The 27,453-nt window shown below is 39.7% G+C and overlaps 1 protein-coding gene across 1 annotated transcript in view; it reads right to left on the reverse strand.

The window, feature by feature from the left end:
* Nucleotides 1-27,453, reverse strand: part of PTPRR (protein tyrosine phosphatase receptor type R) — a 135,882-nt gene that overhangs the window by 40,395 nt on the left and 68,034 nt on the right. The window contains exons 4-6 of the mRNA XM_021528964.3: nucleotides 24,566-24,721; nucleotides 16,219-16,329; nucleotides 11,868-12,130 (exon numbers count right to left, since the gene is read on the reverse strand). Of these exons, the coding sequence (XP_021384639.2) occupies nucleotides 11,868-12,130; nucleotides 16,219-16,329; nucleotides 24,566-24,721 (530 nt within the window). The remainder of the gene's footprint in view (nucleotides 1-11,867; nucleotides 12,131-16,218; nucleotides 16,330-24,565; nucleotides 24,722-27,453) is intronic.

Consider the following 27,453-nt stretch of genomic DNA (forward strand, 5'->3'; position numbering starts at 1 on the left):
AGGGTTATTTAAACCATCTACCTTTCTGAAAATCCTTATGATGAAGGAGAAAAAAATATTTCATTATAATCTTATCAGTAAATTGCAAATGCACTCTCTGTAGCTACAGGATTAACTTGAGGATTAATTACAATACCAGCTTTCTGCTTTTCACAATGCTGCCTTCTTTTGCAAACCTATTCAGTATTGTGCTCTGTGGGCCAAACTCTCTTCCCAGATACGTCTACAAATCCACTGAGACCAAACAAGCAAAACAGTCTGGAGTGAAACAAGCTCATGCAAATTGCATTTTTTAACCTTTGTGTACTTTTCTGCCATTCTAATTGTTTTCCTTCTCTTCTTGTAAGACTGTGCTTTTAGATCCACTATCAAATCCAGGGAAAGGAACTGAAAACCTCTGGACTATCCAGCAGTCTCCCAGGGGAATTTTTTACGACTCAGGAAGGATTTGAGACATCTCAAAAACAGGAGATCCTGCTTTCAGGGGATGGTGGGAAGCAGAAGAGTCAGACCTGGCAGAGGGGAAAACCCAGCTGCCTCCTGCTCAGCACCAGCCCCATCTCTTGCTGGCAGCAGTTTTCCAGGGAGCTGCCATTGGTCATCCTGAAGCACTGGGACTGAAGTCCCTAGAGAAACATTGTACTTAACGACATTTTTTGTGTGGGAATTATATACACTACTTCCCTTTCTGATGCCTATCGCATATTTGAGCGGTCATTTGAAGTAGCTGTGTTCTGTTTTGCTCCTGTTATCAAATCACAATATTAACATAACAAGGATAATTATAGATACCATAAATTAATAACAATACTTTCTGTTTGTTACACATCAAAGTACATTCTTTGATAGAGAACATAAGGAAAAGCCCCTGTCCCAGAAAGAAATATTTTTGTAGCTCCCCGGTTAGAGGAATGAATGGAGTGTTCAAAGGCAAGGTATTTCATGAAGATAGGCACTGATTTGCAATACCATATTGGACCACTTAACCAATAAATGTCCCACTTATCTTAGTAGGAAAATCACAAAAAAGTGTTCCTGAAATATCTTGGAAACTCAGCTAAGGTTCAAAGCCTAACCAAATGGGTGCATCAGCTTGGATGTGATGGTATCAAAGCAGACAGCTCTAGCAAGAGCCTGGCTGGAATGTCAGAATTGCATGGAATCAGCTCTGCCTCTGGGCACTATTTCTTTGGCTGAGCCATTCTCATGGTATACTTTGGGCATCCTCATCTCTGCCATGATGCTATTGCTTCTCTGTTTGCTGAGGCACGTCTGGTTGCCCGTATGCATTTACTGCTTTGTCTAATGTCTAGAATGTAAGTCACTTGGTTAGAGGAACTTTGCATTTTTGTGTACATACGGAGTCTTGCACAGAGGGATCCTGATCTGTGACCAAGGCTCTCATGTATAGAGAGAATGCTAAAGAGAATTTCCAGCCAGAGCTGAGAAATACTCTGTCCCATAGATTTACATGCAATATTCCTTGTGCAAAGGTGTATGTGCACACAGGAGACATTTCTGCTAGCTAACAGTGTTAAGCTTTCTGTACATACTAGCTTTAACTATGCAAGAGATCTCTGCTAAATATCCAGAACTGGATTTTTGAAAAAAGAAGTAGTATAATTAGCTGACTCTCATAATTTTGAAGATTTCTCCTAGCACTGCATAGAAGTAAAATTAATTATGATTGCACTCAAAGAAGAGATTCATGGCCTGGACTGTTAACTGATGGCTACAAGATAAGCTGGATGCAAGCACTGCCCAGCACATGGCTTCTTGCAATTCAAATAAATACTTGGATATCTTACATTGCAGTTTTGGAGGCACTTTGATTTTTTCTTTCATTTCTTTAACTGTTTTCTTTGTCCGTTCCTAGCATTTTAAATTAAAAGTAATTGAACATAGTTCAGCTTTAGGCTGCCCTGTAAAATAAATATCTTGAACAGAGATAAATGCATTCCAAAACAAAAGGAAAGGTGAATATTTTTGTTTTAACTTGAAGCACTAGTCTTTTTCAGACATTAAAAAGTGTACCCTTGAGTGGGGACACTCAAGGAAACTTTTCTATACAAACCCCAAATGTGAAAAATCAACCTTCCTTCTAAATATCAGAACTCTGTACATCTGATATGGATGCTTCCTTCTACATTGTTTGGCAGAAAGCAGTACTTGTGGGTACTAGTCAAGGGCTCAGGAGATACTTCCTGCTTACAATCCAATCTCATAGACACTGGTGCCTTTGTCCCTTAGCACAGCACTTCCAACCTACCATTGAGAAAAGGTGATATATTAGGTTGCAAATGTCACAGATGGACACATCCTGCTAAGGGCTGAGACAAGATGCTCAGAGCATTCAAGTCCAGCTAATGTGCATTTCCTTAATTTCCCAGATGTCCCACTCTGCTTGCACATTAGGACAGCTGGTGAAGCAGTCACAGAAACCATGCCTGGATGGTCAAGCACAGAAACAAATTAGAGGCAGAGAGGAGCTGGGGAAATCAGTCACTGGAAAGCTGCATCAGAGTTTAACTCTCTGATTTCCAAACAGCACTTAAAGAGCCAAAACTGCTGCTGAAAAATACAAGGGGATTACTCACATAACTCAAAATATGCATGTGCTCAGGGCAACAGTGGTCCCTGTAAATTCCAGGCTCAAGAAGCACTTAAATTTAACATGGATATGTCCATTTTTTTCAAAAAGGGACTCCTGTGACTTTTCAAAAGATCAGTTGGACAAATCCCTGAAAACCCACCAAAACTGTCTACCAGATGGCAGCCACTGATTAATTTGTCTTAACTTAAGCCAAAAAGGAAGAAAATGTGATGGGTGGAGCCGAAAAGACAAGCACAATCAACATCCGACCAAATAGGGTTTCCTGTCACCTTGGGAACGACACTGATTGGCACTGTGGTTTCCTGTGTACAAGCTAAAACCAGTAGCAACTGGAGTAACAAGAATAAACGCCAGATGAGAGACCTGGGAATACAATAAAATGATTATAAAATTCCTGACTAAACCCCAGAGGACAGTAAAGGCAAAACCAAGGGTAAGCATAGACTGTATATGCTAAGCAGAACATTCCTCTGTACATGAGAGCAGAGGGACATGAAGCTGCATCAGAAGAATTTCTCTAAACAAGGGTAGGTTAATTTGCCTGAATTAACCACTCCCAAAAATGAGAGTCATGTGCTTTGGAAAGCTTATGTCTTTGCAAGGGAAGAAAAAAGGGATGTAGGACAATTGAAAACAGAGATGGAAATAGGAGTGAAAACCTACCATCCACCCACACTTATCTGAAGTAATTTTAAGATGTGCCACAGACATGGGAAAATGGACTGTGGGTGTAAGTTTGGGCAATGGTACACAGTTATTTGCATTTATTTATTTAGATTACAATTCCCACAGAAATTTGCTTCAAAGAGCTCTAAACACAACCAAAACAGCTTCTCAACCAGCCAGGAGTCAAATAGTTAAACCATGGGTTTTAGAGGGTCTTTGTTAGGCTGGTGACTGAGTTCACTTCCTCTCCAGAGAAAGGGGACAATTCACATTCCTGCCCTCTTCCTACACTGCAGATAAGCAAAGACGTCTGTAATGGGTTGGACAGAACAGACATTCATGCAACTCAAAGATCTGGCACTTGCAGAAAGTTTTTAGAGTTACTATGCACTCACAAAAATACTCCACAAATGCAGGCTGGAGGCACACCATTATTCTCTTTCTACAGCACTGAGCAGGAGACTAGTGAAGCTGGATCCCATCTCCTGCTCCCCATTATAATATTTTCTCCCACCTCAGTAGCCCAGATAGCCCAAGGTCCTTGCCTTTACTCTTCATCCAGACTGCAGGTGCCAGAAATCAGTGTGGCCAAGATTACTCCCCTTGTATCAGCTGCTGCAGTCACTGCACACTTCATGTACAAGGTACATCTTGGAAAAAAAAAAATCACAGTGCCAGGAAAACAATCCCAGGCACTGAATGACAGTGCTACATATCAATCATTGCAGCCCTGGTTTGTTTTTAGCCGTTGACAACAAAAGCACTCCAAAGCAATTTACTGTTTGGGAATGATCAGAGGCACAAACCATTCCCAGGAGGAAATCTGTATCCAGGCCCTGCTTCTCTGGAGGCAAAGAGAGCTTAGCAGTAAGGACACAAACCAATCTCTGCTACACAGCCTTAGTGCTGTAAGTGTATCTGGTATACTGAATCTGTAAGTGTGTGCTCCACCCCTGGAGGTGTTCATGGTCAGGTTGGAAGGGATTTTAAGCAACCTAAGTGGAAGGTGACCCTGCTCTTGGCAGTCAGGCTGGAACTAGATCTCTTTCAAAGACCCTTCCAACCCAATCCATTCCATGAGTCTATGATCTTAGAGACCAGAATGGAATATAGGTGCCAAATGAGAGAAATGTATCTTTAGGTCTTTCAGAAAGTATCTGTGTGGGGTTGTAATTGTATTCTCTCATTCTTAAATTATGTGAACAAATTTTAGCAAGTAGGACTTTTAGTGCATCTCAGGTTAAGGTTCTTGTCTTTGCTACATCTCTTCAGATGGACACAACATCCAGCCATCCTCAATCCAGTGGTTAGGAATATGTCTGGAGATTGATTTGACATGCCCAAAGTGCTCTATAGAGCTGGTAGAGGAGACAGATCAGAGCACAGAAATTCCTGCCCCCGCCTCAAACTCAGTTTACTGATCCCTGGTGCTTTGCAAATTCCTTCTGATAGGATATCACCATAAAACTATTCCACAGCTTGTACTTTCGTGTTGGCACATATCTTTGCTTCAAACAATTACACTGACATTTTCCTACAACAATCCCTACAATTTAAATTAAGAATGCAGAAAGCATATTCAGCACGACACAATAGGGAAAATTTATCCTCCAAATCTGTGCAAAGCTACTTTATTTTAGCCAGGAAATCCAAGGCCCCTTCCTGGAAATATATTAAGTTCCCATATTTGTGCAATAAACTATGAAATCTGGCATGTTTACAGTAGCCCAAGTGCAAGGTGCTAACCTCTGAGCATTACTTGATATTATTACTCACAATGGATGGTTTTGTAAAATGATAATGATCAGCAACACCATCACTGTATTTGCAGCAACTGTGCTCTGTGGTCTGGAAATCAGAACAGAGACAGAGGGAATTGTTGGAAATTTTTCTCATCTATTAAAGCAGAGATGTGGTTGAACAGTGATATCATGAGGTGCAGCTGAGGTAATATTAATGAAGAAAAGAGCACATTAGGTTCTTTTCCCTGGCTCTAATGTTTCTTATGAGGTTTTATTCAGTATACTGTATTGTTAAGATGATTCATTTTAATGAATACAGCCTTTCTAAAATAAGGAAAACAGGTATTCGAGTTAGTTTTTGCAGTATTGTCATCCACAGTATTTGTCATCCAGATGGCAATTTACAGTGTACAGAAATTGTGTAAGAGGCTGAAGCTATAGTTTAATAATTTGTGTCTATGCAGAATGACTAATAAAAGAGAATACTTTTCAGTATTAAGAGCAATTTTTTTCCACCTCCAAACATGAAGCCAAATTATACATTATTTTCTTTGTAAAGGTGTAAAATACAGGATGTTTCTAAGGAATGATGCTGAAAACAGAAAGCGAGTAATAATTGCTCTTATTATTTGTCTGTGCACCTTTTGCTAATACATTCCTGTTTAAAAATTTACCTTTTGGCACTGAATTCCATAGATTTCTATGGGTTATCTGAATAATTTTTTAGATTATAAAGAAACATATTGTCTTTCTTTCCCACTAGAATATCTCTTTTTCTCATGTTACAAGGAAGTGGACAGAGATCAGCACTTAGCATTATAATGCATGTTATATTAACTTTTCTTTCATTGTACTTACAGGGAGCTGTACTCACTGCTTGTCTACTGAACAATTCTTAGAGCTGCAGAGAGAATTCTGCTGCCAGTTTACAGGGATCTTCAGGACAGTAAGAGAAATCTCACTGGGGAGAGTCTGTCAACTGTGGCATAAGATTTTTACAGTATTGCTCTGCTTTGTGGGGAAAAGTAGCATCACACAGAGTTCTCACAGTCAGAGTCCAAGCCAAATTTCATTCGTCTGCTATGTTTGTAGAGAGCAATAATTGATTTATTCAGGTGATTGTCTCCATACTGTTTTCTATTCTGATGCCTACTGATTTTCTGTAGAGGTTGTAGAATTGGTTGCACGTTCTCCTGAATGATGCCTGTGAGCAGCCCTCATCCCTCCAAGTTTTGCTCTTGCTGGCTCTTCCCTTTCACAGAGTGTCTTCTATTTTCCTGTGCCACAGCTGTGCCTCCATACCATTGCATAATTATTTTATTTCCCATTTAAAAATGGCTTATTATTTCACTTATCTGATGGCTTTTTGCTTTATTTGCCAAACTGTTTTTCTATTATCATCTTCATTCTCTTGTGCATATTTGCAGATAAGGAAAAAAATCAGCACAAGGCAAATAGTATCTGTTCTGAATAAGAGTCCTGCAAACCCCTGGCATCCTGATAATGAACATGAGGAGCTCGTCCTTTAGACAGAATGATTTTCTGATGAATAAGTAATAGACTAAGAAAACACAGAGCTGTGATTTTTCCCTCTGATTATTAAAATACAATAGTCAATGTTAGGACTTTGTGGCTAGAATGGAATATAAATGCTTGAGAAATTTTTCCAAACCAGTTTGTTTTCAACACACAGTAGAGGAGACATTTCCACATTTTCTTTTCTTCCATATATCTTTGCACAGTAACTAATTTGAACAAAACATCATATTGTCCACTAGTTAGTGGAAATGCAGTTGTCTTAGTCACAAACAACTCACAGCTGCAGTGGCCACAGAAAATGTAAATCCTGTTGTAATACTGTGCTGGTGTAGCAACATTTACATTTATATCTACCATGCTTGTGACTTAACAACTCACTGCTTATACTATGAATTTTAAATGCTTGATATGTCAGAATGAAATTTAAAATACCACATTCCACTTCACCAGATTCTGCTTTTGGCTGGGACCATTCATATCAAGATGAATTTTGGGCCAAGTAACAGAATAAAAGGAAACCTTACTCTGCTGAAGGAAGAGTATATATTATTAATATAAACCTATAAAAGCCTAAGTAGAAAAGTAAACACTGATGCAATATTCATAGATGTGCTCACGGAAGAGAAAACAATTATTTGTATCCAAAAGTCAGGCGTCAGCTCTGTGATATTGTGACAGCTCACCACTGAAGACACCCACAGGAGAACAGCAGCTCTCCTGCTCCTTTGGTCCATAACAGAACAATGTGGGTTGCCAGTGGAGAAGGTCTTGGCTGCAAAGGAGCAGCAGTTGTGAGCACACGAAAAGTGGGCAACCTCAAAGCATTCTGCACTGAATGATCCAGAGGATGCACAGAAATTGTGAAGAAATAGCCTTTCACTGGCCTGTCTCAGTAATTGTAATAGAAAGGGGTAAGTGCCTCTGTTCTGACAGCCCTGTCACCTCCTCACTTTCAGTCTACCCTCTGCTCTTGGCCCCCACTGTTCCACCCCTTTCCAAACTATATGCTGCATGTGAGCACACATCCCTGAGCAGCATGTAGGAAAATCATAGAATCAGAGAATAGTTTGAATTGGGAAAAACCCTTAAAAGTCATCTAGTCCCACTCACTTTCCATGAATAAAGCTTCAATTAGAACAGGTTGTTTAGAGACTCATTCAACGTCACCTCAAATGCTCAAAAACTACTTTCTGATATCTAATCTAAACCTAGCCTCCTTCAGTTTGAAGCCATTACCCCTTATCCCATAGCAACATGCCCTAAAAGAAAGTTTGCCCCCATCGTTTTTACAGGCCTCCTTCAAGTATCAAAAGGCTGCAAAAAGGTCTTCCCAGAGCCTTCTCTTCTCCAGCCTGAACAACCCCAACTCTCTCAGCCTGTCCTCATAGGAGAGGTGCTGCATACATCTGGTAATTTCACGGCCTTCCTCGCTCCAAAAGGCCGACATCCTTCTCAGGCTGGGGACGCTGGAGGCGGTGCTCGCGGCGCAGTCTCCCGGGAGCGGAGCGCGGAGCAGAGCCGGCTCCCGCGGGCGCCGGGCCGCTCACTCCGGGAGCGGAGCGCGGAGCAGAGCCGGCTCCCGCGGGCGCCGGGCCGCTCACTCCGGGAGCGGAGCGCGGAGCAGAGCCGGCTCCCGCGGGCGCCGGGCCGCTCACCCCGGAGCGCGGGGCTGCGGGCGGGGCAGCAGCGCCGCCTGCCGGCTGCGGGCGGCAGCGTCCCGCGCTCCGCCCGCCCGGAGCCGGCGCCGCCGCCCCCGCGGCATCCCGCGCACTGCACAGCGCGAGTTACCGCCGGGAAGCTGGGCTTGTAGAAATAGATGAGTAAGAGCATTTCCAGACACACAGAAAACATGTTCATGGACTTGTCTCTAGTATTCAGAAGCACAATACGTTTTAAGAAGCTGGAAAAACTCCCAGAAATATTTTTATCCATGCACAGTAGTCCATTAACAATTTGTTTACCTCTGCACTGGCCGATGCTATTCCAAATAAAAATGGAAAAGTTCGGAAAGCCAGAGGCTGGTGTGGTGCTTTGTGAAAACTCGTTTCCACTATATTTTTGCATTTAGATCATAGAATCATAAAATATTTTGGGACGGAAAGGGCCTTTAAGGTCACATAGTCCCATTCCCGTGCCACAAGCAGAGACAGCTTCAATTAGATCAGGTTGCTCAGAGCCCTCTCCAACCTGACCATGAATGTTTCCAGGGATGGGGCCCTGGAAACCTTCAGCCACCTCCCTGGGCACACTGTGCCAGTGTTTCATTCTCATTGCAAAAAAAAAAAAAAAAAGGTCTTCCTTATATCTAATCTAAATCTACCCTCCTTTAATTTAAAATAATTACCCCTTGTCCTGTCAAGGCTATGTTTGTCAAAGCATCACCTAGTGTGCAAAGCAAAGAGAACTTGAGAGGCAGGCACAGAATCATGGAATAGTTTGATCTACAAGGTATCTTTTAGGGTCATCTAATCAAACCTCCCTGCAATGAACAGGAACATCTTCAGCTAGATCAGGTTGCATTATTCAATTTTACTGTCCCATCCTTCAGAGAGATTGTCACAAACTTCCCACCTAGATGGCTATGCACAGCTCACTATCTGCTCAAAGAGAAATCAATGGACCATGGCCCAAACCAGGGACAGTTTGATCTGGATCATGCTAGGCATTTCATGACTATGAATCACTTAAGGAATCAAACCAGGGAGTAGTTTGGATACTTAGAAAATATTGCTCAGGAACCACTGTCAAGCCATATGACCAAAGGAAACCCCATGCTAAATTTGTCAAGGAGCCCCCGTATCCAGTCTAGCCTGCCAAGAGCTTCTTCCTGTGGGAGAAACCAAAATCAGCATAGCAGAAATTATTGAAAGGGTGCCCCAAAGCTGTGCTATGAGCAGGATGGGACCTTCGGGCTTGATTGACTCCAAAAGAAGGGCTGCCAGTAGACTGTTTTGAGCATGGTTTGCTTCTCCTTGCAGTGGGCAGATCCATGCCGTAAGGTCCACTTCTCCCACATGTAATGAGGCTAGCCTGAGGCTGCCTACTGCAAGGGTTTTTTGGGGCAGAAAGGTGGAGAGGAGTTTTAAACTGACCACTTACCTAGTCACTAGATTATATCTGGGGCAGAATGTGTCAGCGCATTATTACTTTTTGCTTCCAACACTGCTGAGTGTTAGAATACATACAAATTTGTTCATAGTAAAGGTTATAGCAAATAAATAAGAAATAGACATAATAATAGCTGCTTATGTCAGAAAATAAATTATTCCCTAAAGTTCTCTCCCTCATATCCCCAGACCTTTGTACACTGAGCTTGAAATAAATTTAAACCACCATTTCTTAGGAGTGGACTTGGGCTGATGGAGTCTGTGTTAAACATGGCAAAAAAGAACTGCACAATGGGATGTTATCACAATGGTTTTTTCACTTTTTCACAACAGTGTTCTTTTACAGTGGAAACTAAAGCACTCAATTCCTTCAAGTTCTTTTTCCTTAGTAATAACCTAAATGTCTGGTTTATTTGGTCAAACATCAGGTTTAGTTTTCTCTTTGCATCTCAGCTGCGCATTTTGTCATATCTGACTCAGAACTTTGTCCTTCCCAAGGATGCAATTAGGTTTAGGAGAACTGAATGCAAAGTTCCTTTCTGTGGTGGAAATTAATATCCTAAATAAATTGTTTTTACTGTCTTTGTTTGAGAAATGGAAAAGTTTCTTCTCCTTATGTACAAAAAGTTTCTTGTCCGTAAGTACAAAATCCTTCTACAAATTCCTTTCCTGTCGCTACAGGTCACGTGAAAGCACAACGCAAGCCACCTGCTATTTGCAAGGTAAAGAAGAAAGTTTATTTCTCTGACTCCAATTTTATGCTTTCCCAAAGGTGACATTGGATTGGAGAGTGAATGGGCCACCTCTCCAAAGACATTGGACAAACCACTAGTACATCAAGTTTCTCCACCCCCATAAAGGAATGCAAAACAATATGTTGTTTATAGAAATTGTGTGGGAAAGTTCTCCAACAGAATGTAAACTCAGAAGGCTTTAGAAAATCTTAAGAATCAGGGTGACACTTTCCCTTAATTCCTCTCAACTATTGCATATACTATGTTAGGTACTAAGTATAAATTAGCTGTGTGATTCCCATGCTTGTGGGCTTTATTTTTAGGGTCTTGTGGAATGACAGAAACTATCAAAATGTATTTACTTGCTTCCTCCATTCCTTTTTTTTTTTTTTCTGCAGTGATATCACTACATTTTTTATGACAGCCCTGCCTTTAAGCCTCTTTTACTCACAGAAGAATCAATCCCCCTCCCTGAGCTCTGTCTGTCAAAAATCCATTGATAAAATCTCTGCCATTGAAATCCCCATGGCTGAAGCTGAATCAGGGTTACAGCTCAGCTGAGTCCTCACAGATGAGGCTCTTCTTGGTCTCCACATGGCGTCTGTTCTTTCATTTATCATCTGTGCTGGGGCAGGAGAGTTCAGTTGCACAGCTGCATGCTATGTGAGCTATTCAAAACACTGATGCTTTATGAAAGCAGCCTGCAGCCATCAGACAAGAAATTATACAGGTTTCTAACACAGGGGAGACAGATGTCAGTGTGCATTCTCTTGTGGGAAGAATAACTAGTTTTATAAAAAGAGCGCTGGCCTAGTTTTTGAAAGGTACAATGAATGACAGGGTTTGGTGCCCAAGTATTTCTGAGGAACTGCACACAAGAGTTGGTTTCATTACTCATCACTTCTTCCTTTTGGTAAAGCCTGTTGACTTTGCACTATATCCTGACCATCATGGAAAGATGCATTTAAGAAAAAAAGGTATCTAAAGGTGATAATGGAAACACTGTATGAGATTGCTAAATACACTCGGTGTAAATATTTCTTCTAAGTTTTCCAGGTGCTAGGGACTCCCTGAGAATGAGAATGTCCTTTTTTGACAATACATAACCAGCCCCTGAACTCTCTTCCATTATCTCCAGGATCAAAACAGGCAAAAATCAATGAAAAATGAAAAAAATATTTATTTGGAGTATGGGAAAAATATAAACAGCAAAAAGAATGCTACTAATGCAGTTAATCTCAGCCTAAAGCAGAACATTTTCATATGACCGGAATCTTTGGTCATATGTAAAGAAAAGGATAGGAGAGAATACCTGTGAGACAGATGTTAACACAGCAAAATCCCACTTCTCAGATGTCTGTATGGCAAAGTCTCCCATTCATTGACAGAAGAGAAACATATGAAATCATGAAGCATAAGTATAAAAAAGCAGAATAAATCCTGAGTATACCAGGCACCATCCTACCTTTCCTGGAGTCCCACAGGTTTCATTCTGAAAGGAGATGGACTGGCACACAGGGGAGGTTTGAGCTCAGGAACACATTGGCCTTGAGAGTCCACTACAACATTGATAACCTTTGGAGCCTGTTGAGGCTGGACCATGCTGTTGGTGGTCTTATACTCAGTCTGAGATGTCTGCAGGGGAAGGGGTGAGAGGTGGATCTCCTGCTTCTTTTCCTTCTCTTGCCTTAGTGACAACTGGATCTTCTCCTTTAATCTGTACAGAACCTACAGAAATAAAGAGAACAGATCAACCTCAATTACCTGGTAAACAAGGCAAGGAAGGTATCACAGATGCTGGATAAGATTGTCATACATGGCTTTCATTCATAGAAGGTAAGTCACAAGTTGTGCTACACAGCATTTCCCACAACAAGATAAATACATAAACTGCATTACATAAACTGCAGAGTGTACACAGTAGAGATTTTCACAGTTCTTACTGTGAGTCAGTAGTTATTTGTAATACCTGCAGTAGTATTATTAAAAGAGCAAATAACACACAATGGAAATTAGTTACAGAAGATGTTGTGAGGAAAGAAATAATGATAGAGTAACTGTAGAATAAATTTTAAGCATTTTAACACAAGAAAGACAATGGCACAAAATAAAATAGATGTTTATGACTTAGCCAGATACAAGTCTCTAATTACAATAGCCTCAATTTTTTTTAGAGCAGATGTTCCTAAAAGCCCTTACTCATCTGGCATGGAGCTGATAGTTGAACAGACTAACATTACTAGGTCACTTTGGTAACAGAAGGCTCCTATTGCTCTGAAATACTCCTCCAGGTAGTGATAGGCTTCAATATCCTCAGAGAAACATTAACTATTCTGAAATAAAGCTGAAGTGATGAGTGGCCAATGAAGTTGCTTAACCATCTGTTCAGAAAAGTGTGCTTTATAATCACCAAGAAATTGACTTCTGAGCACACTGTAATACCAGGATTATCTGCCCACATATTGCTTATGAACGTGGACATCGAGTATGTGCAACAAAAGCAGAAGTTGTACTGACCTTCTTCCATCAAACTCTACTGATGCTGCTGAACCCTAGCTTGGTGAGGGCAGACAGGTAGCTTGTGCTCAGTAATGTCACTCCAGAGGTACCCATGTTACACCTGTTTAACACATCTTATTTCTTTGGAGGGCAATGCGAAAAAACAGTTTCTGAGCCATAGCTGTTCAATTTTCAAAACATGCCTTACAAGCTATGAAATTTATGAGAATTGTAAATATTGTGTATGGAGATGGAAGGCACTTACACAGTTTTTTTGGAGGTGTCTGCAGATACCCTTGTACTTTCCATTTTGTTTTATCTGTTCCTGTAAAGCATTTGATTTGGATCCTTGAGTAAGACAAAACCTAGACCAGAGCATTTTTATCTCTGAAAGTCAGAAGCTCTTTGACAGCTGTTGCCCCTGCTAGCACCACATAAAGATCTATCACTCCCTAGCTTTCCAGTGATGACTAGATATATTTGATAGGTTTGTTTGTTCAAGGATTAGCAACAGAGGTTTAGCTGGGAACTGATATAATGTCATTAGCAATACACACATTAAACAAGACTTAGCTAGGCAAACCATCTGTTCATTCTGAAGGGTTTAGAATTACTAGGATAAGATCTCTTCCTCATAATTTTGCAGAAAAACAAGCCCTCTTGGGGGTACCTGTGAAGCAAGGGCACTGGTACCAATAAAGATAAAAGAGGGACTTGAAATATTTTAACTGTCTTTTTCTCCAGTGAGTGCTTTCAGCTAATTTTTTTCTGATAACCAGCAGATAAACAGCTCAGAGATTCATGGCCATGACAATGCTCACCATACCTTCTTGTCACTAATGTTTTGACATAGTTTTTCTCCCTGGGGAGCCAAGGAATTATGGTTTTGACTTCTAAAATGTGGACAAGTATTATTTATTATACTGTTTAATAATCTATTATTAAGACCCTAGGGAAAAAAGACAGCTTGACCCTAGGAGAAACTGAAAAAAAATCTAACCAACAACTTTTGTTCTAAGCACTTATACTTTTCCTCAGATAGTGTTACAGGGCTATAACAGTTTTAATTAAAGTAAAGTAAAATAAAAAACAGAACTGGCCAAAAATATAGTGACCAACCCAACCTGCCACTCTGACACACATTAAATGGGATAAAAACCAACATGAGCTGTTTGTTAGCTTTATAGATTGCACATACCCATATATTATCAGATCCTGACAAAATCTGAGACCGTGTCCATTTGCACAGTCTAAACAGTAGCACATGCAAAGATACAAGTTGGACCTGGGAGGAACAGAAAGGGGAATACCTGCAGAAAAGACCACAGCATAATAGCAATTTCATCTGGAAGGAATTCAAGGAGTCTACTAGTATTGACCTCTGCCCTAACTTCAGATCAGCTACACCCAAACTATTTCTGACAGATGTTTGTCTAAAATCTTAATGGGTGAAAACTTCCTCAAGCTTCCCAAGCTTCCTCAAGCAATGCAATCCAGGATCTAGTGACACATAGGATAGCTAAGATCTTTCTAATGAGTCAACCAAATCACCCTGTGAAAATTTTTCTTTTTTTCCAGTCCCCAATGGAAAAAGTATTATCTTCTTCCTTACAATAGCCTTTGAAATCTTTCCATATTTGAGAACTATCATGTTTCTGCTTCCCCCTTTTCCCTGTCATAAATAAACCAAATTATTTCATGTCATCTGTGTCTCTGATCACTCTTGCATCTCCTTCCTCCTATAATTGCCCGAAATTTTTCACAAATGTGGTAGAGACAATAGAAAATGAGTAAGACATGACAGGCAAATTACCATAGCAGAGATAAATTCAGATCTTAGAGATCATATCCTCATTTATATACACCAGGCTAAGAAGTGTATTTTTGCAACATTTTTGTTGCTTATCTCCGTATCTACTTCTGTGATACTGTTCTGTGATACTGCTGGAACTGTTTCCTACAGAACTGTTGTTTTGCCACATATTTCCTACATTGTATTAATGCACATGATTAGTTCTTGTCCCTGCCAAGCAGAATTCTTGTTCTTTCCCATATTTTCTCTGGAACCCTAAGAATATTTGAAGTTCTGATACTGTTATACAGAATGCTTACAATTTCCAATATTGTCAATGCATTCCAGATCATGAATGAAAATATTGTGTGGTACCAGGACAAGGATAGACAGCATTTTTTATACTCTTCCAGTTAAATAGTCAGTAATGACCAAAATATCTGTTCTCCAAAACAAAGGGTAGAGAAGAGATTTCTAGAGTTATACTCCTCTTTTTGAGTGAAATGGCATGGCAAGATGGAGACAAGAAGAAAGTAGTAATTGAATAAAGCAACAATTTCCTGTGAGAAATTGCTTTTCAAGTGCTTTTCAAATCTTAGGGAGCCCTTAAAGATTAAATAACATTTTGTTACAAATTTTTTGTGAACATTTGTATAATTGTGAACATATTTAATATCTTCAGATTAAACACACTTTCCATCTTAAGGCTTTAAGTGGTTTAAGAAAATTAAATGTGTTTGAGAGAAAAATATCTTAACAGATCTCAAGATACTGTGTGTTCATAAATGCTTATAATTGTCAGAGATAATTCAGTTAACAATTTTATGTGTGCACTTAAGAAGTATCACACAATTTAAAGAAGGAAAACATATAAGATACAACATCGGACAAAAATAATAAAACTACCCTGAAAAAGTCAGTAGTGGTATAATGATCTTCATCTTCTCTGTGACCATTGCACTTTTCATATTCAGCATATTAGAATTGTGCCTAGTGCTCCGAAACCTGGCCACAGGGCTCATACAATGTGAATAGCAAAGTTGCTCAAAAATATGATTATTCCTTCATGTACTTACTAGTTATTTCAATTTAATATTTGTGTATTTGATACACAAATACACCTTAACAACTCTCCACTGACAACATTCTATCAATGTGGTGCTGCTTTTACTATTGAATCAAACTGAAATAAAGGCAGGCAAGAGGATTTCAGGGATCCTGGGACCTCAGAAGGTTGAGAAGTCATCACTCATATCCCTACACAGCCACCCTGTAGATTTAAGAACCTATTTATTTTTTCACCTTCCTTCTAGTTACATTCTTCATTCAACTCAAAATACATCAAGAAATGTGACTCTTCAAACTTTGGTTTCCCAGCACTATGAGAGTGACCAATTCTTACCTTGGAGTTGAGTTTTTACTGGCCTTGAGAAAACACCTGTCAGGTAAAGAATGTGCAATCCTATCCTTCAGACTAAGAAAAGTATGAAATTAAAAACAAAATAAAGGTAAAAGGAAAACTTACCATTAAACAAGTCACTAGAATGACAAAGATGCTGAGGAATATGACAACAGCATAAAATCCTTCTTTGCTCCAGATTTTGTCTGTTTCACGCTGGCCTTGCAAAACATTTTTCTTTTTTAAGCAATGAAACAGAAACAGAAAGAGAAAAAAAGTTATAAGAGTGGCATGTGCAGGTTAAATAGCTCTCACTGGGCATTAATCACTCTCCTCAGCTTTGTCAGCATTGAAATTCCACAGCACATGGCATGACTTTGAACACTGCTATTGGCACCCCTGCCCACGCCCAGCCCGTGGAGCAGAGCCGCCCCGCGCTCCCGGCACTGCGTGGGGATCTACAGGATTCTCCACCAGCCGCCACACCGCCTGAATGTAACACAAACAAGACCCAGCACCTTTCCTGGAAACCACCTGCCTGCTCAGGTCCGAGGGCTGAGCTCCCACACGGCCTTTGGGAAGCGCTGGCCCGGCCTCTTTCTTCCCAGTGCTTATCTCCAGCCCCAGTACCCACACCCAGCCTTCCCAGTGTTTACACCTGACACGGAGCAAAGAGCAGGCAACTTGGTTTGCCTTCATGAGCTGGGAAGCTCCCACACTGTCACCTCTAGATTACACACACAAATACGTAAAAAATATTCGTTTTGCTGAAAATAATATCATTATCTGTCTATCTATAATTCTGATTATGCTTAATCTCATTATCTTTGGCTTCCTACCGATAGAACATTTCTGAAACAGCTGTGCACGCTAAAATTTCCAGAACTCCTGGGGATTACGAAATAATAATGATTGTAAAAGCACTTATTTTTGTCTTTATTGCAGCACTGGGACTTGGTTGGAGTATTAAATCACCAGAATTTCACTATGTTTTCAAATACTGATTTTGTAGCAGAAACAAAGTATATGTACCCTTAGCCTAAATGCAATATATTATTTAGAATAAAGTATGTTGTCTGACGTTTCTGGGACCACAGTAGACATTGCCCTTCCAATTTTCAGCTACTTGCCTTTATTTTCTTAATTGTGTCTTTTCAGTAGAATTCTCAGACTGAGTAAAACCAACTCTTCAAAATTCTGGTTTCCATCGTAAATTGTCAAGGTCTTTGTGTTTCCCTCTTGCTGAAATTCTCTAAAGGTTTTGAATGAACCTCTAGTTTAAATACTGAGCTGTCTTCCTATCCCAGTGTGGCCCTTTTTCCTCTCTGGGGATGTCGTGTTCATCACTGAGTTTATCACAAAGGAAAGAGTTTCTCCATACAAAGATGAGTGGCTGCTCAATAGGCATGCAAAACTCTAGGGACTCTAACACTTTTGCTCAGCCACCCATTAGTCTGCTCTTTTGCACAGCTAATGTATCAAGGCAACTTTGTCTTCCAAAAAGGCAAAGCCTCCCAAAACCAAGCTTCTTCAGCCTCGCAGAAATAGAAAGTCTGGGTGATGGTGAATTCATGTGGGAAAGCTTCCTGAGGAGTGGGAGATGATGGCCTGAGAAAGGGAACAAGCTGACAAAAAATGCTGGGTTCTGGATCCCGATATAGTTTTCATGGTCCTCTTTTCATCACAGGATTAGGCAATGCTTGTTTTTAAACTAGTCAGGACAATGCAAGACAATTCACAGATACAATTACCACAAAATGCAAACATTTAGAGAGGAATTTGGTAGCATGGCTAATTTAAAGAGACTTGCTTGCTTGAAGAAATGTCTGTATTTAACTGGGAGTCAGCAGCTTTAGAACTCAAAGCAAAATAAAGAAGAGTTTTCTTTGGAAGTAATAGTCCTGGGGACCAGAATGGAAATCCTTCAACAAAACTACAGAAACCAATCTTGTAAAATTAGTATATTTGTGTGTGTGTGTGTAATTATGTATCGTTTCATGGTCTCAGCTTTAAAATGTTGCAGCTATTGACATTTTAAAAAGACTCATAAAGTGTCAGTTTGATGTTTAATGAGCAACTTAAAACCCAGGGCTTTCAAAGAGAAGCTGTAAATCTTGCCTGCAAGATTTATATTTCTGCAAAAATTGTTCCTAGACATATTTAAACACTGCTGCTACTGTAGTGGGGTACAGCTCTCTCTGCAATCTGCTACCTCAGCACAGCAAGGTCATTCTGCTGTGCTCACGGCACAGGATTTGGGTCCCAGTACTGGCTCAGAGCCCAAACCTGCAGCTGCTCCACATCCAAGACTGCTCCCGTTGAGCTCCATGGGAATCCCATGGTGACAGCAGCAGCTGCAGCTGTGGCCTATTAGCTGCAAACCCAATGTTTGACCCTGAGTGGGTTACCTGATGGCTTTCCGGTGTTTCATATCTCTCAGGAGGAAATTTAGATAAAAAGCAGGAGCTAAAGGAGACTGTGCTGACCTTCTCTAAGTGAGTAAATGGGATGGTTTAATACCTCTTTACTGAAAGGACAAATACACTAAAAAGTAAATGAAGAGTTAGTAGGATTTTTTGTCACAATGGATGAGAGACTTATATAAACTTTAATTCAATGGTGTTACAAAACTTTAAAAATATTTTATAATAGACTTCATAGATATAACAGACTGAAGAGAATAAAAGAAGAGAAGATTTTAAGAGAATTAATCTCCGTGATGTCTGTCTAGTGCTATGTGTGTTCAGGATATGTCTTTGCCTGATTTGTCTTTTTAACAATAATGTTCAAAGAATATTAACAAATGCTATAAAAAGGGTAAAAAAGTATACCACAACTTAAAGTTACTTGACATACCATTTTGAAGCACTTTAGTAGTACATTCACCTACTCAAGACAATCTCTCTCCCATATCTAATTGGTGGAGAGCAAAATCATTGGTGAAGCTGCTTCCTAATGACAGAAGAAGCTGTGACCTCCAGTAACTGAGTCATCTCACACCCACGATAAGGAATTGCTTTTTGAAATGTCAATGCAGATCATTCAGAACTTTGCTCCTTTGTCTGGGAAAACTGATAAGAGGGATAGCAACTGCCATGCTCACTACAAATTGCTGACGCCCAGGAAAGAAGCTAATAGGATGGCCAAATGCAAGGCAGAAAGGAGAGGATTCTTGTCCTTCAGATAGTTTTTGAGCAATAAGCTTGCAGATGCTCAGACTAATTTGCAAAGATCTGCAGCTAATAAAAGTGGGGGAATATCAGAGCAGATGGAGTGGCAAGGGAATTTCAGTCTCTCAGGGAGCACCAGATCCTAGAGCAAACAGTGAGGAAGGTGTCATTTCCTAGTATTTCCTTTACCTAATGAGTCTCCAATAAGGCAAGTTTTTCAGGCAGAATGAGCCAGGTTAATTTAAACTGTTTGAATTCAGCATAATTCAATGTGTGGAAGAATCAAATGTATTCTTACAATGTTATTCAATCATTAACTTTACTGAAGAGTGCCTGCACACAAGGGTATCTGCTAAACTGGAACAAATGTGATTTTTCGGAACAATTTTTATAAACATTTTTTTAAAGACACTAAAAATCCACTATGGCTTTTATTGTCTTATTATTATGGGGAAAATAGCGGAGTATTTCTACAAGCAAGTAAAATAAGCAGCCAGTTTTTGATAATAACAAGAGAGACATTGACCTGAAGTAGTCAGTGTAAAATCTGTGACTGAAAGATTCTGCTGCAGTATCAGGACCTTCCAGAAAAGGTAAATTTTCAGTGGAAACCAGGTGAATTTGCAAATTGGGTCAGTTAACTCCAATTAGTCTCTTAGGCTGGAACACTAATGAGAGCATAGAAAACTATCGTTTTGAGCTCAGAGGAAAGCTTACAGGGTGCTGGGGGTAGAATTCAAGATCAAAAAGGGTTCATGGAAGTTCACACTGAATAGCTTTGGGTTTTTTCTGCTATTTTAACTATGTTAGCTGAGGCACATTAGGAAAGGCTGCCACGAAATCACTTCCACCCCCAATGAAAACATATAGGAATGTGTGTGACCTCTCAGGCTCACAGGACACTGGATAATAGCCACTTAATTGTGTCTCTCATGACACAGTCACCCCAAAAGTTCTAGCTTAGCTTAGCTCTAGCACATGTATGATGAAGTGCTGTGATTCCACATCCACACTGGCAGTCAGAAGGGCTCCTGTTTCTGTTGGGTGCTCTGGGTGCAGCCATGCAGGTTTTACACTACAGCTGCCTTGCCTGATCACTGGAGCATGTCCTTGTGCTCTGCTTTGTTCCCAGGTACCTCTGTCAGTCCAGGCCGTTGTAATTTCTAAGATCCTGGTTTTGATCACTTGCCCTTTACAACAACTTACAGTTTCTGTGTACTTTAAGTATGTGATTGCCTCCTTTTATTTCTGCTCTAGTATGTTATTATCACATACTTCAAAGGTAACCGCTTTGTGCAAGGAGGCTATAATGCTACATTTTGGGATTGCATAATATTGGTATGAACTCTGCAAATTTCATCTTCAGTGACACATTTCTAGCTGGCAGTTGGCTTAGCTCTCAAAACATAGCAACCCTAACTTTATTTACTGTATCTTCATTTATTTTTGTCACTCAAAACCACTTCAAGTTCTCTTCCAATAAATTCTGAAATCCAGTAGTGTTTTATTTTAATCCAAGCAATTTAAAGACATTAGAAAGCCAGGATTCCCACACCATAACACAGACTTCCTAAGTCACTGAATTTTGTCCTACCACTAAGAACCAATTTGGTTCTTTGTTCTGGAGAAGCCTGCTCCTGACTGTGGTACATCCCATGGAGCAGAACTCAGTCTGAAATCCCACTTCAGATATAAACTTTAGACCATAATAAAAGAGCAAGTGCTACAACTACGATAAGCCATTGGAAAATCAAAGACATATGAAAGGTATAGACATTGCCTTCAAATGGCAAGGACTCCTTTAAATTTACACATTCCCACTGGTACACATCTCATTGTATACCAGGCAGTAAAGTACTCTCGTGCTTCCTACAATAAGGACATATAGGGAAACTGCTCTTTCAGCAACTGCAGAATAAGAAATAATATAATTTTGAGATAGGCAATATACTTGAAAATAGATCAAGAAGTGATCAATGCATCAGCAGATGTGAACAAGCAAATTATTTCTGTAATGAATGGAAATGTAGTTCCAGATACTGATAGCCACTGGGATTTTTGCTGTTTATGGTACAGTATGGGCTGAGACTTTGAGCTGAGCAGTTTTCCATGTGGATTTTCCTACATAAACTTAGTAAAATTTCTTTGGACAGGCTAATCTCCCACAGCATTAACCCTCTGGGGATCTAGTTTACACTAAACCTTTTTAAAAAGGGTCAACCAAACAATCTCAGGAGAGGTGTCCTACAGATGTGATGAACTGCCTGTCAAACATATCTCTTTTTGTCAGCCACAAGATTTTCAAGCCTTAGGCAGCTCATACTGAAAATAGCTGAAAAAGGAGACAAATTCCAACCCTAACACCTCTGTGTCTGCCACCCACCTGGAAAGATGAGAGTAATGCTTCCTTTATGCACAGATACACTGATAATGTACATACAATACTGGTTGTGAAGCATTCATACTTTTGATAGAAGAGTGTACAATTTTAGCTCATGATTTAATCAGGATTGATAGCTCAGGAGTACACACACAGATCATTTTACAATGGGTAAAATAATGCATCAAAGCTATGTAAGGCTTTGTATAACAATACCTTCCTTCAAAGTTTGCCTGTTTTGTTTGGGTTCACTGTTACTTTGTTTGGAGCAATTTGTTCTTAGAGCAAGTTGAGGGAAAAATATGTGGTTGGCAGCTGACCAAGTAAAGATTGTATGTTGCTGTTTCTTAGATGATGTTTTCTGGGTGATCTTAAACATGTAAACTATTTATTGAGATCCATAAGGAATACCTATTAGTGTAAAGCTGCATTATTTTTCAGGATCAATGCCTTAGCTGTACAATCTGCTATCAATTAAAATATTAAAATAATCTCTTGTGTCCCCAACAGTATTAGGTGTTAAGAGACTGCACAGCTTTCATTCTAATTTATTCTAAGAATAATCCTGTTCTAAATTATTATCTACATTTTTTTACAGAAAGAAAATACAAATATCTGAACACTCTAGATTATTTAAATGTATCTAGCTCAAGATGAGCTCTTGAGTTCAAGGTTTGGCTTTTTTCCATCATCTCTTCACAACTTGATGACATTTCTCTGTTCATATATTATTCAGATAAGTTCTTGCCCCATGTCTACCTGAAGTGTTATTTGTAACTGAAGTACTAGCAATAGATAATTGCCTCTATCCCAACTGTCAGACTCATGTGCTTCAGATACAAAGGAAATTCTGACCTAAGGGAAGCTTCACTCAGGTTGCTGATGGGTGATATAAAGACTTGATTTGACATTTGGAAACCACTGCTTTGTTATGTTTTGTATTAGAACAGCTAAAACTTGAGAATCTGAATTTTGATAGTGGCAGGTTGCTGTAGTAGAACATGAACTGGCATTGTTTTATATTTCTTTTTTTTTTTTTTTATAACAAAGACATCTAGATTCTTAGAATACTTAAAGTTAGCAAAACATTTTCTAATCAGTAGAAATACAGGTAGGCATAACAGCCCAATGGCTCAAACACCAGTGTCTCAAACACAGATTTGGAAACAGGAACACAGGAACTTTTTTATCCATAGAGGGAAACATAGCTCATCAGAATAATTAAATTTTTTTCCCATTTTTTTGGACACGGATGCCTCCTCTGCCAAACTGGGAGATTCCACTGAAAATCTTGATTCTTGACAACATGATTGAAGAGGTTTGCCCCCAAACTGTATCCTGTGGGTTTTTATACATATGTAAGGGCTTCAGGTAAGACACAAAATAAAAAGTAGTGTGATATGACCATGTCCATGAGCTCCCTGGCTTTTTACCCTTAAGGCTTTTTTGCTTTCTTTCATTTTCTGGGTACAGTTTAAATGGTTGGCCCAGAATTAGATGTCCATCACACTGATAATGTCTCAGACAAGCTGTGGAGATGACAGTGTTATCTCTGCTTTGAAATGGATTTTTTTTTCCAAAAAATGGATGAAGTCATACAAATAATAGCTACAAGTTTTATTTTTACCCTCTTTTTGGAACACATAAAGAAAATAAATCTCTTGCTAATGCTAAAAATAGAAAGAAGCATAGGTGTAATGTATAGATTCAGTTTTTCAAAATCATGTCAGACAAAAGTTACATGGGTAGTAATGGTGACACCCAGCATCTGCGTTCTGTTTATTTCTCTATTGAAATTGTTATGTCTTCCTACCCTGGTTAATAGACTGGAATTCTTTATGTCCATTTCCTTTAAGGCAATTAGCGCATGCTTAGGATCTAATCTCTGATTTCAATGGTAGCTCATCTGTGCGATGAAGACATGGATGTTAAAGAGTAAATAGCCTAATAAAGCACTATTAAGGTAATTTAACAGAGCTAGTTGGATGGGGCTCTGAGCAATCCAGACTAGTGAAAGGTACAACAGACCATGGCAGAAGGGTTGTAACTAGGTGATCTTTAAAATCCTTTCCAAGTCAGACTATTTGAGGATTCTATGATAATTGCCTTATGTCGAAGACCACCCTAGGTTGCGGGGTGGCTTCGTGTGGTGGAAAAACTTCTCCTCCAACCCATGCTTCCAAAGAAAGGCTCAGCAGTCTCTTGTTCGGTCTCATGGCTGTTTATTGCAAGTTATCTAAAGGATTGTCTTCTCAGGGTGCTGCGGTTTGCTCAGCAGCTCAGGCAGAGGCACACACACACCCTGATATCCTCTCTGTCTGCTGTCTTCTTCTTTCTCCCCGCCCAGGGCTGCTCTATTTTTATATGATAGATTACGTGATACATGTTCGCAGTTTTTCCCCAATGCCTACTACCTATATTAAATGGTGCTTTTCTACTCTAAACCAACCTGTGAGTGCCAACATCACCAAAAACATGGACGTCAGGAAGAAGAAAGAGGGAGGACAGGGGAGGCCCAAATCCCTCCATCTTAAAACCTCTGACCCCCATGTACAAAACTAAAACCCCCCTGTACAGCACTAAAAAACTTTTCCCTCTACTTTGTGACTACTTCTACTATAATATCTGAACTTTTGTGACTTCTTGTTCCACCCTCAAAGTTGGTAAATCATTCCATGGCTCAAACTCAAAATCACAGCTGTTTCCAGCTGCCTGCCGGGGTCTAAAATGCTTCTGACCAGGGCCTGGAACCTCCAAAAATGTCTGAGGGACATTTTTTTGTTCCCACAGCCTTACACTAGTGATGCTCTCTAAGCCCACACATTTTCTGCCTCATGCTTGAGAACCTCAGCCGGAATACTACCAAGAATGTAAGTGCCTAATCTGTATCAAAATAATACAGGTTAGAAAATTGATAACCAACCTCAGGGGAGACTTCTGTTATTCCAAACTGGGATAAACTCTGATGCAAAATGTTGATATTAAGGGAACGCAGTACTTCTTCAGATGGGAGCGCCTCAGAAATTCCTGGCTTTGTGTTCAGTGGGGACACAAACAGTTCCACACAGTTCTTCTTCCCCTAGGGAAAAAAAAATAAATACTAAAATCATAGGAGGTGTCTGGCATTAATCTCTGCTGTCTGTAGATCGCAACTACAATTCCAAAGAAAAAACCATGGAATATAAAGGTTCCAACCTGCTCTGTGAGCATAGCATACATTTTGCCTGTCTCTGTAAATCCCAGCAGACTACGGAAGAAAATGAAAATCCTATATGTGGGCATAAGTGCTTTGTCTTAATCAATATCGACAAGGTAGACTTTTCCTGAGTCTAGTATCATTAAACAATCAATATAACATAGTGATAGGAGGAGCCACATGATGGGGTCAATGCAAATGTGTCAGCAGGGATTTTAGCAAATAGTTCATCTGAGCTGAACTGAAATAGGAATGCTTAGCATAATGCTGTGATATTTGGAAATTACTTTCTAGTCCCTTCTCAATGCAATGCAAACATACCACAATAAAGTCCTCTTAGCTGACTGCAGTGCAACTTAATATGGTCCAATGATATCAAAGCACCAGGAGTTTTTTTAGCACTTAATGGGTAACCTGAGAATGTCCACTCCCTTATCTATTAATTCTTGTCCTGGTGTCTTTGATGCAGTCCTGGCAGCCTAAGAGGTTCTTTATTAGAAATGTCAGCGATGCCCACTCTGTTTCAAGGTAGAAAAAGGAAAGAGTTTCTCTGTTGTGATAGACTTGAACTGCTCATGAGACAACTCTGATGTCCAAAGAGGATGTGGGAACCCTATCTCCCCAAGGCTCCACACACATGAGGTAGGCATGGAGCTGCTCCCTGCATTGCTGCCTGAGCAGGCAAGAACCTCACCAACCTGGTTATTTGCTATTCATCATTATGGGATAGGAGACATCAGCTCAAACTGGGATCATCCTGATTTCCCCCATCTCCTTTCCATCACCATGAATGTGCATCATTATCTCTACTGAAGTGAACAAAAATATATCTTTTGCTATTCTTAAAATACCTTTGCATAAAATATTCCTTGCATTCAAAATAGATCTGCAAAGAAAGGGACTCCTTCAAACATGTTTGCCCTAAATCCATCCTCTGTGCTCTCACATGTGCTGCTGGTCCATCCGCTCAGCCAGAATGGTAAGGACACTGGCTCCTGGTAGGAGCTGAAGAAAGTGATTTGAGGCTGGGGTTGTACTCAGTCTCTGACATGGGAAGGGGACTGCTGCTGTGTGCAGGTCACAGGCATCAGGCAAGGCTTGGTGGGTATGCAGCATTCCCAGTGTTTTGTACCTCCTCTGTTTATGAGTTTCTCGATCCCATTAAAGGACCTTTATAGGAGGAGGATTTACTGGAAAGGTCAAGCAGACAGTGGAAATACAGAGTTAATATTTCCTGGCTCACTGTGTGTTGTTACATGTAAGAGGTTAGCAGGCTGTCTGCTCCCTCTGTGCCCATCCAAATCCTGGCTCACCTCGCCTCACTTCAGTCAGCAGAGAGGGACTGGCATCTCTTAATCCATCCTAATATAATCGGGACAGGTCTCAGTGCCTCTTCTCCTACAGTTACCATTCTCTCTGCTGCTTTTACAGGGAGCCTAGATGAGTAGGTTAGAAACAATGCACTGAAACAAGGCAAGATGAATTTTAATGTTCTCTGCTTGCTTGCCTGCTCTCTGTCTGAGAGGAACTGTCTCATGTTAGAAAGATGAAAAGTGGGAATAATGTCTCATAAGGTGTCTTTTTCTTCATTGTGAATTTTGACTGTGTGATTTTTAGAGCAAATAGGAGAAAAGTTTGCTTTCTTTCTTACATAGCTGAAATATTGACTCAAAGAACTTTTACAGATGTTGAAAAGACTAATTAAATAATAGTACTTGCTGTATTCTGGGCTATATGCAGGTGCAAAATGACATTATCTCTTCCCTTAAATCATAAATGTGAGGAGAAAGCAAAAAGTGGAACCAGTGGGAAAATAAACAGCATATTTCTTCTGTTTATTTACATAATTTCCAAGGAGCTTAGTAAGAAAGCTACTAGATAATTCAGTATATTGAAATACACATCTCAGACTTCAAAACATTTCTCATTTAATTGTGCTTTTCTTTGCATATGTCTTTAAACCTTTCATTCTGGTCAATGCAGGGGACAAATGAAATATAGCATCACTTGTCAAGAATGAGTGAGATTCCTGAAGAACATGGAAAGGGCTGCAGTGCATTCCTATTGATCCTTCTTGCTGCATTATTTGTGAGATCTTTTCTGACAGAGACATTTCTTGAAGGAATTTTATAATCCTTTTTGATGTATACAATCCTATCAAGCTTTCAAGGCAGAAAATACTTTTTTGCTGAACCTGTCAGTTTTCTTCCCTAATATTCAACCTGCACATAGAATAAAAAGCCTCTTCTTCCCTCTGCAATGTGAATGAAAGGCTAGCAATACATACATGATATTGGTTTTTTTTGCTTCATGGTAAAATTGTCATAAAAAGACAAATGTGTTATTAAGTATGCATACCCCAAAAAAACCCCATACAATGGCAGTTGATTAAAAAAAGTATTTTTTGCTAGAAGCAAATTTATTGCCATCTTTTGCCAATAGGATACCGTAGTCTACAAGATAATTTCTGAGGACAGATTATTATAGCAGAATAACAAATCATGAATATTAATATTGTAGATGACATTTAATTTACTAATTGAAAGTCTGAGGATAAATTATGAAGATGCCTTTGAAAGGATGAATCACGCGGTTTTTTGAGCAATATTCATCCT

The sequence above is a fragment of the Lonchura striata genome, chromosome 5 (assembly GCF_046129695.1).
Source record: "Lonchura striata isolate bLonStr1 chromosome 5, bLonStr1.mat, whole genome shotgun sequence".
NCBI lineage: Eukaryota > Metazoa > Chordata > Aves > Passeriformes > Estrildidae > Lonchura > Lonchura striata.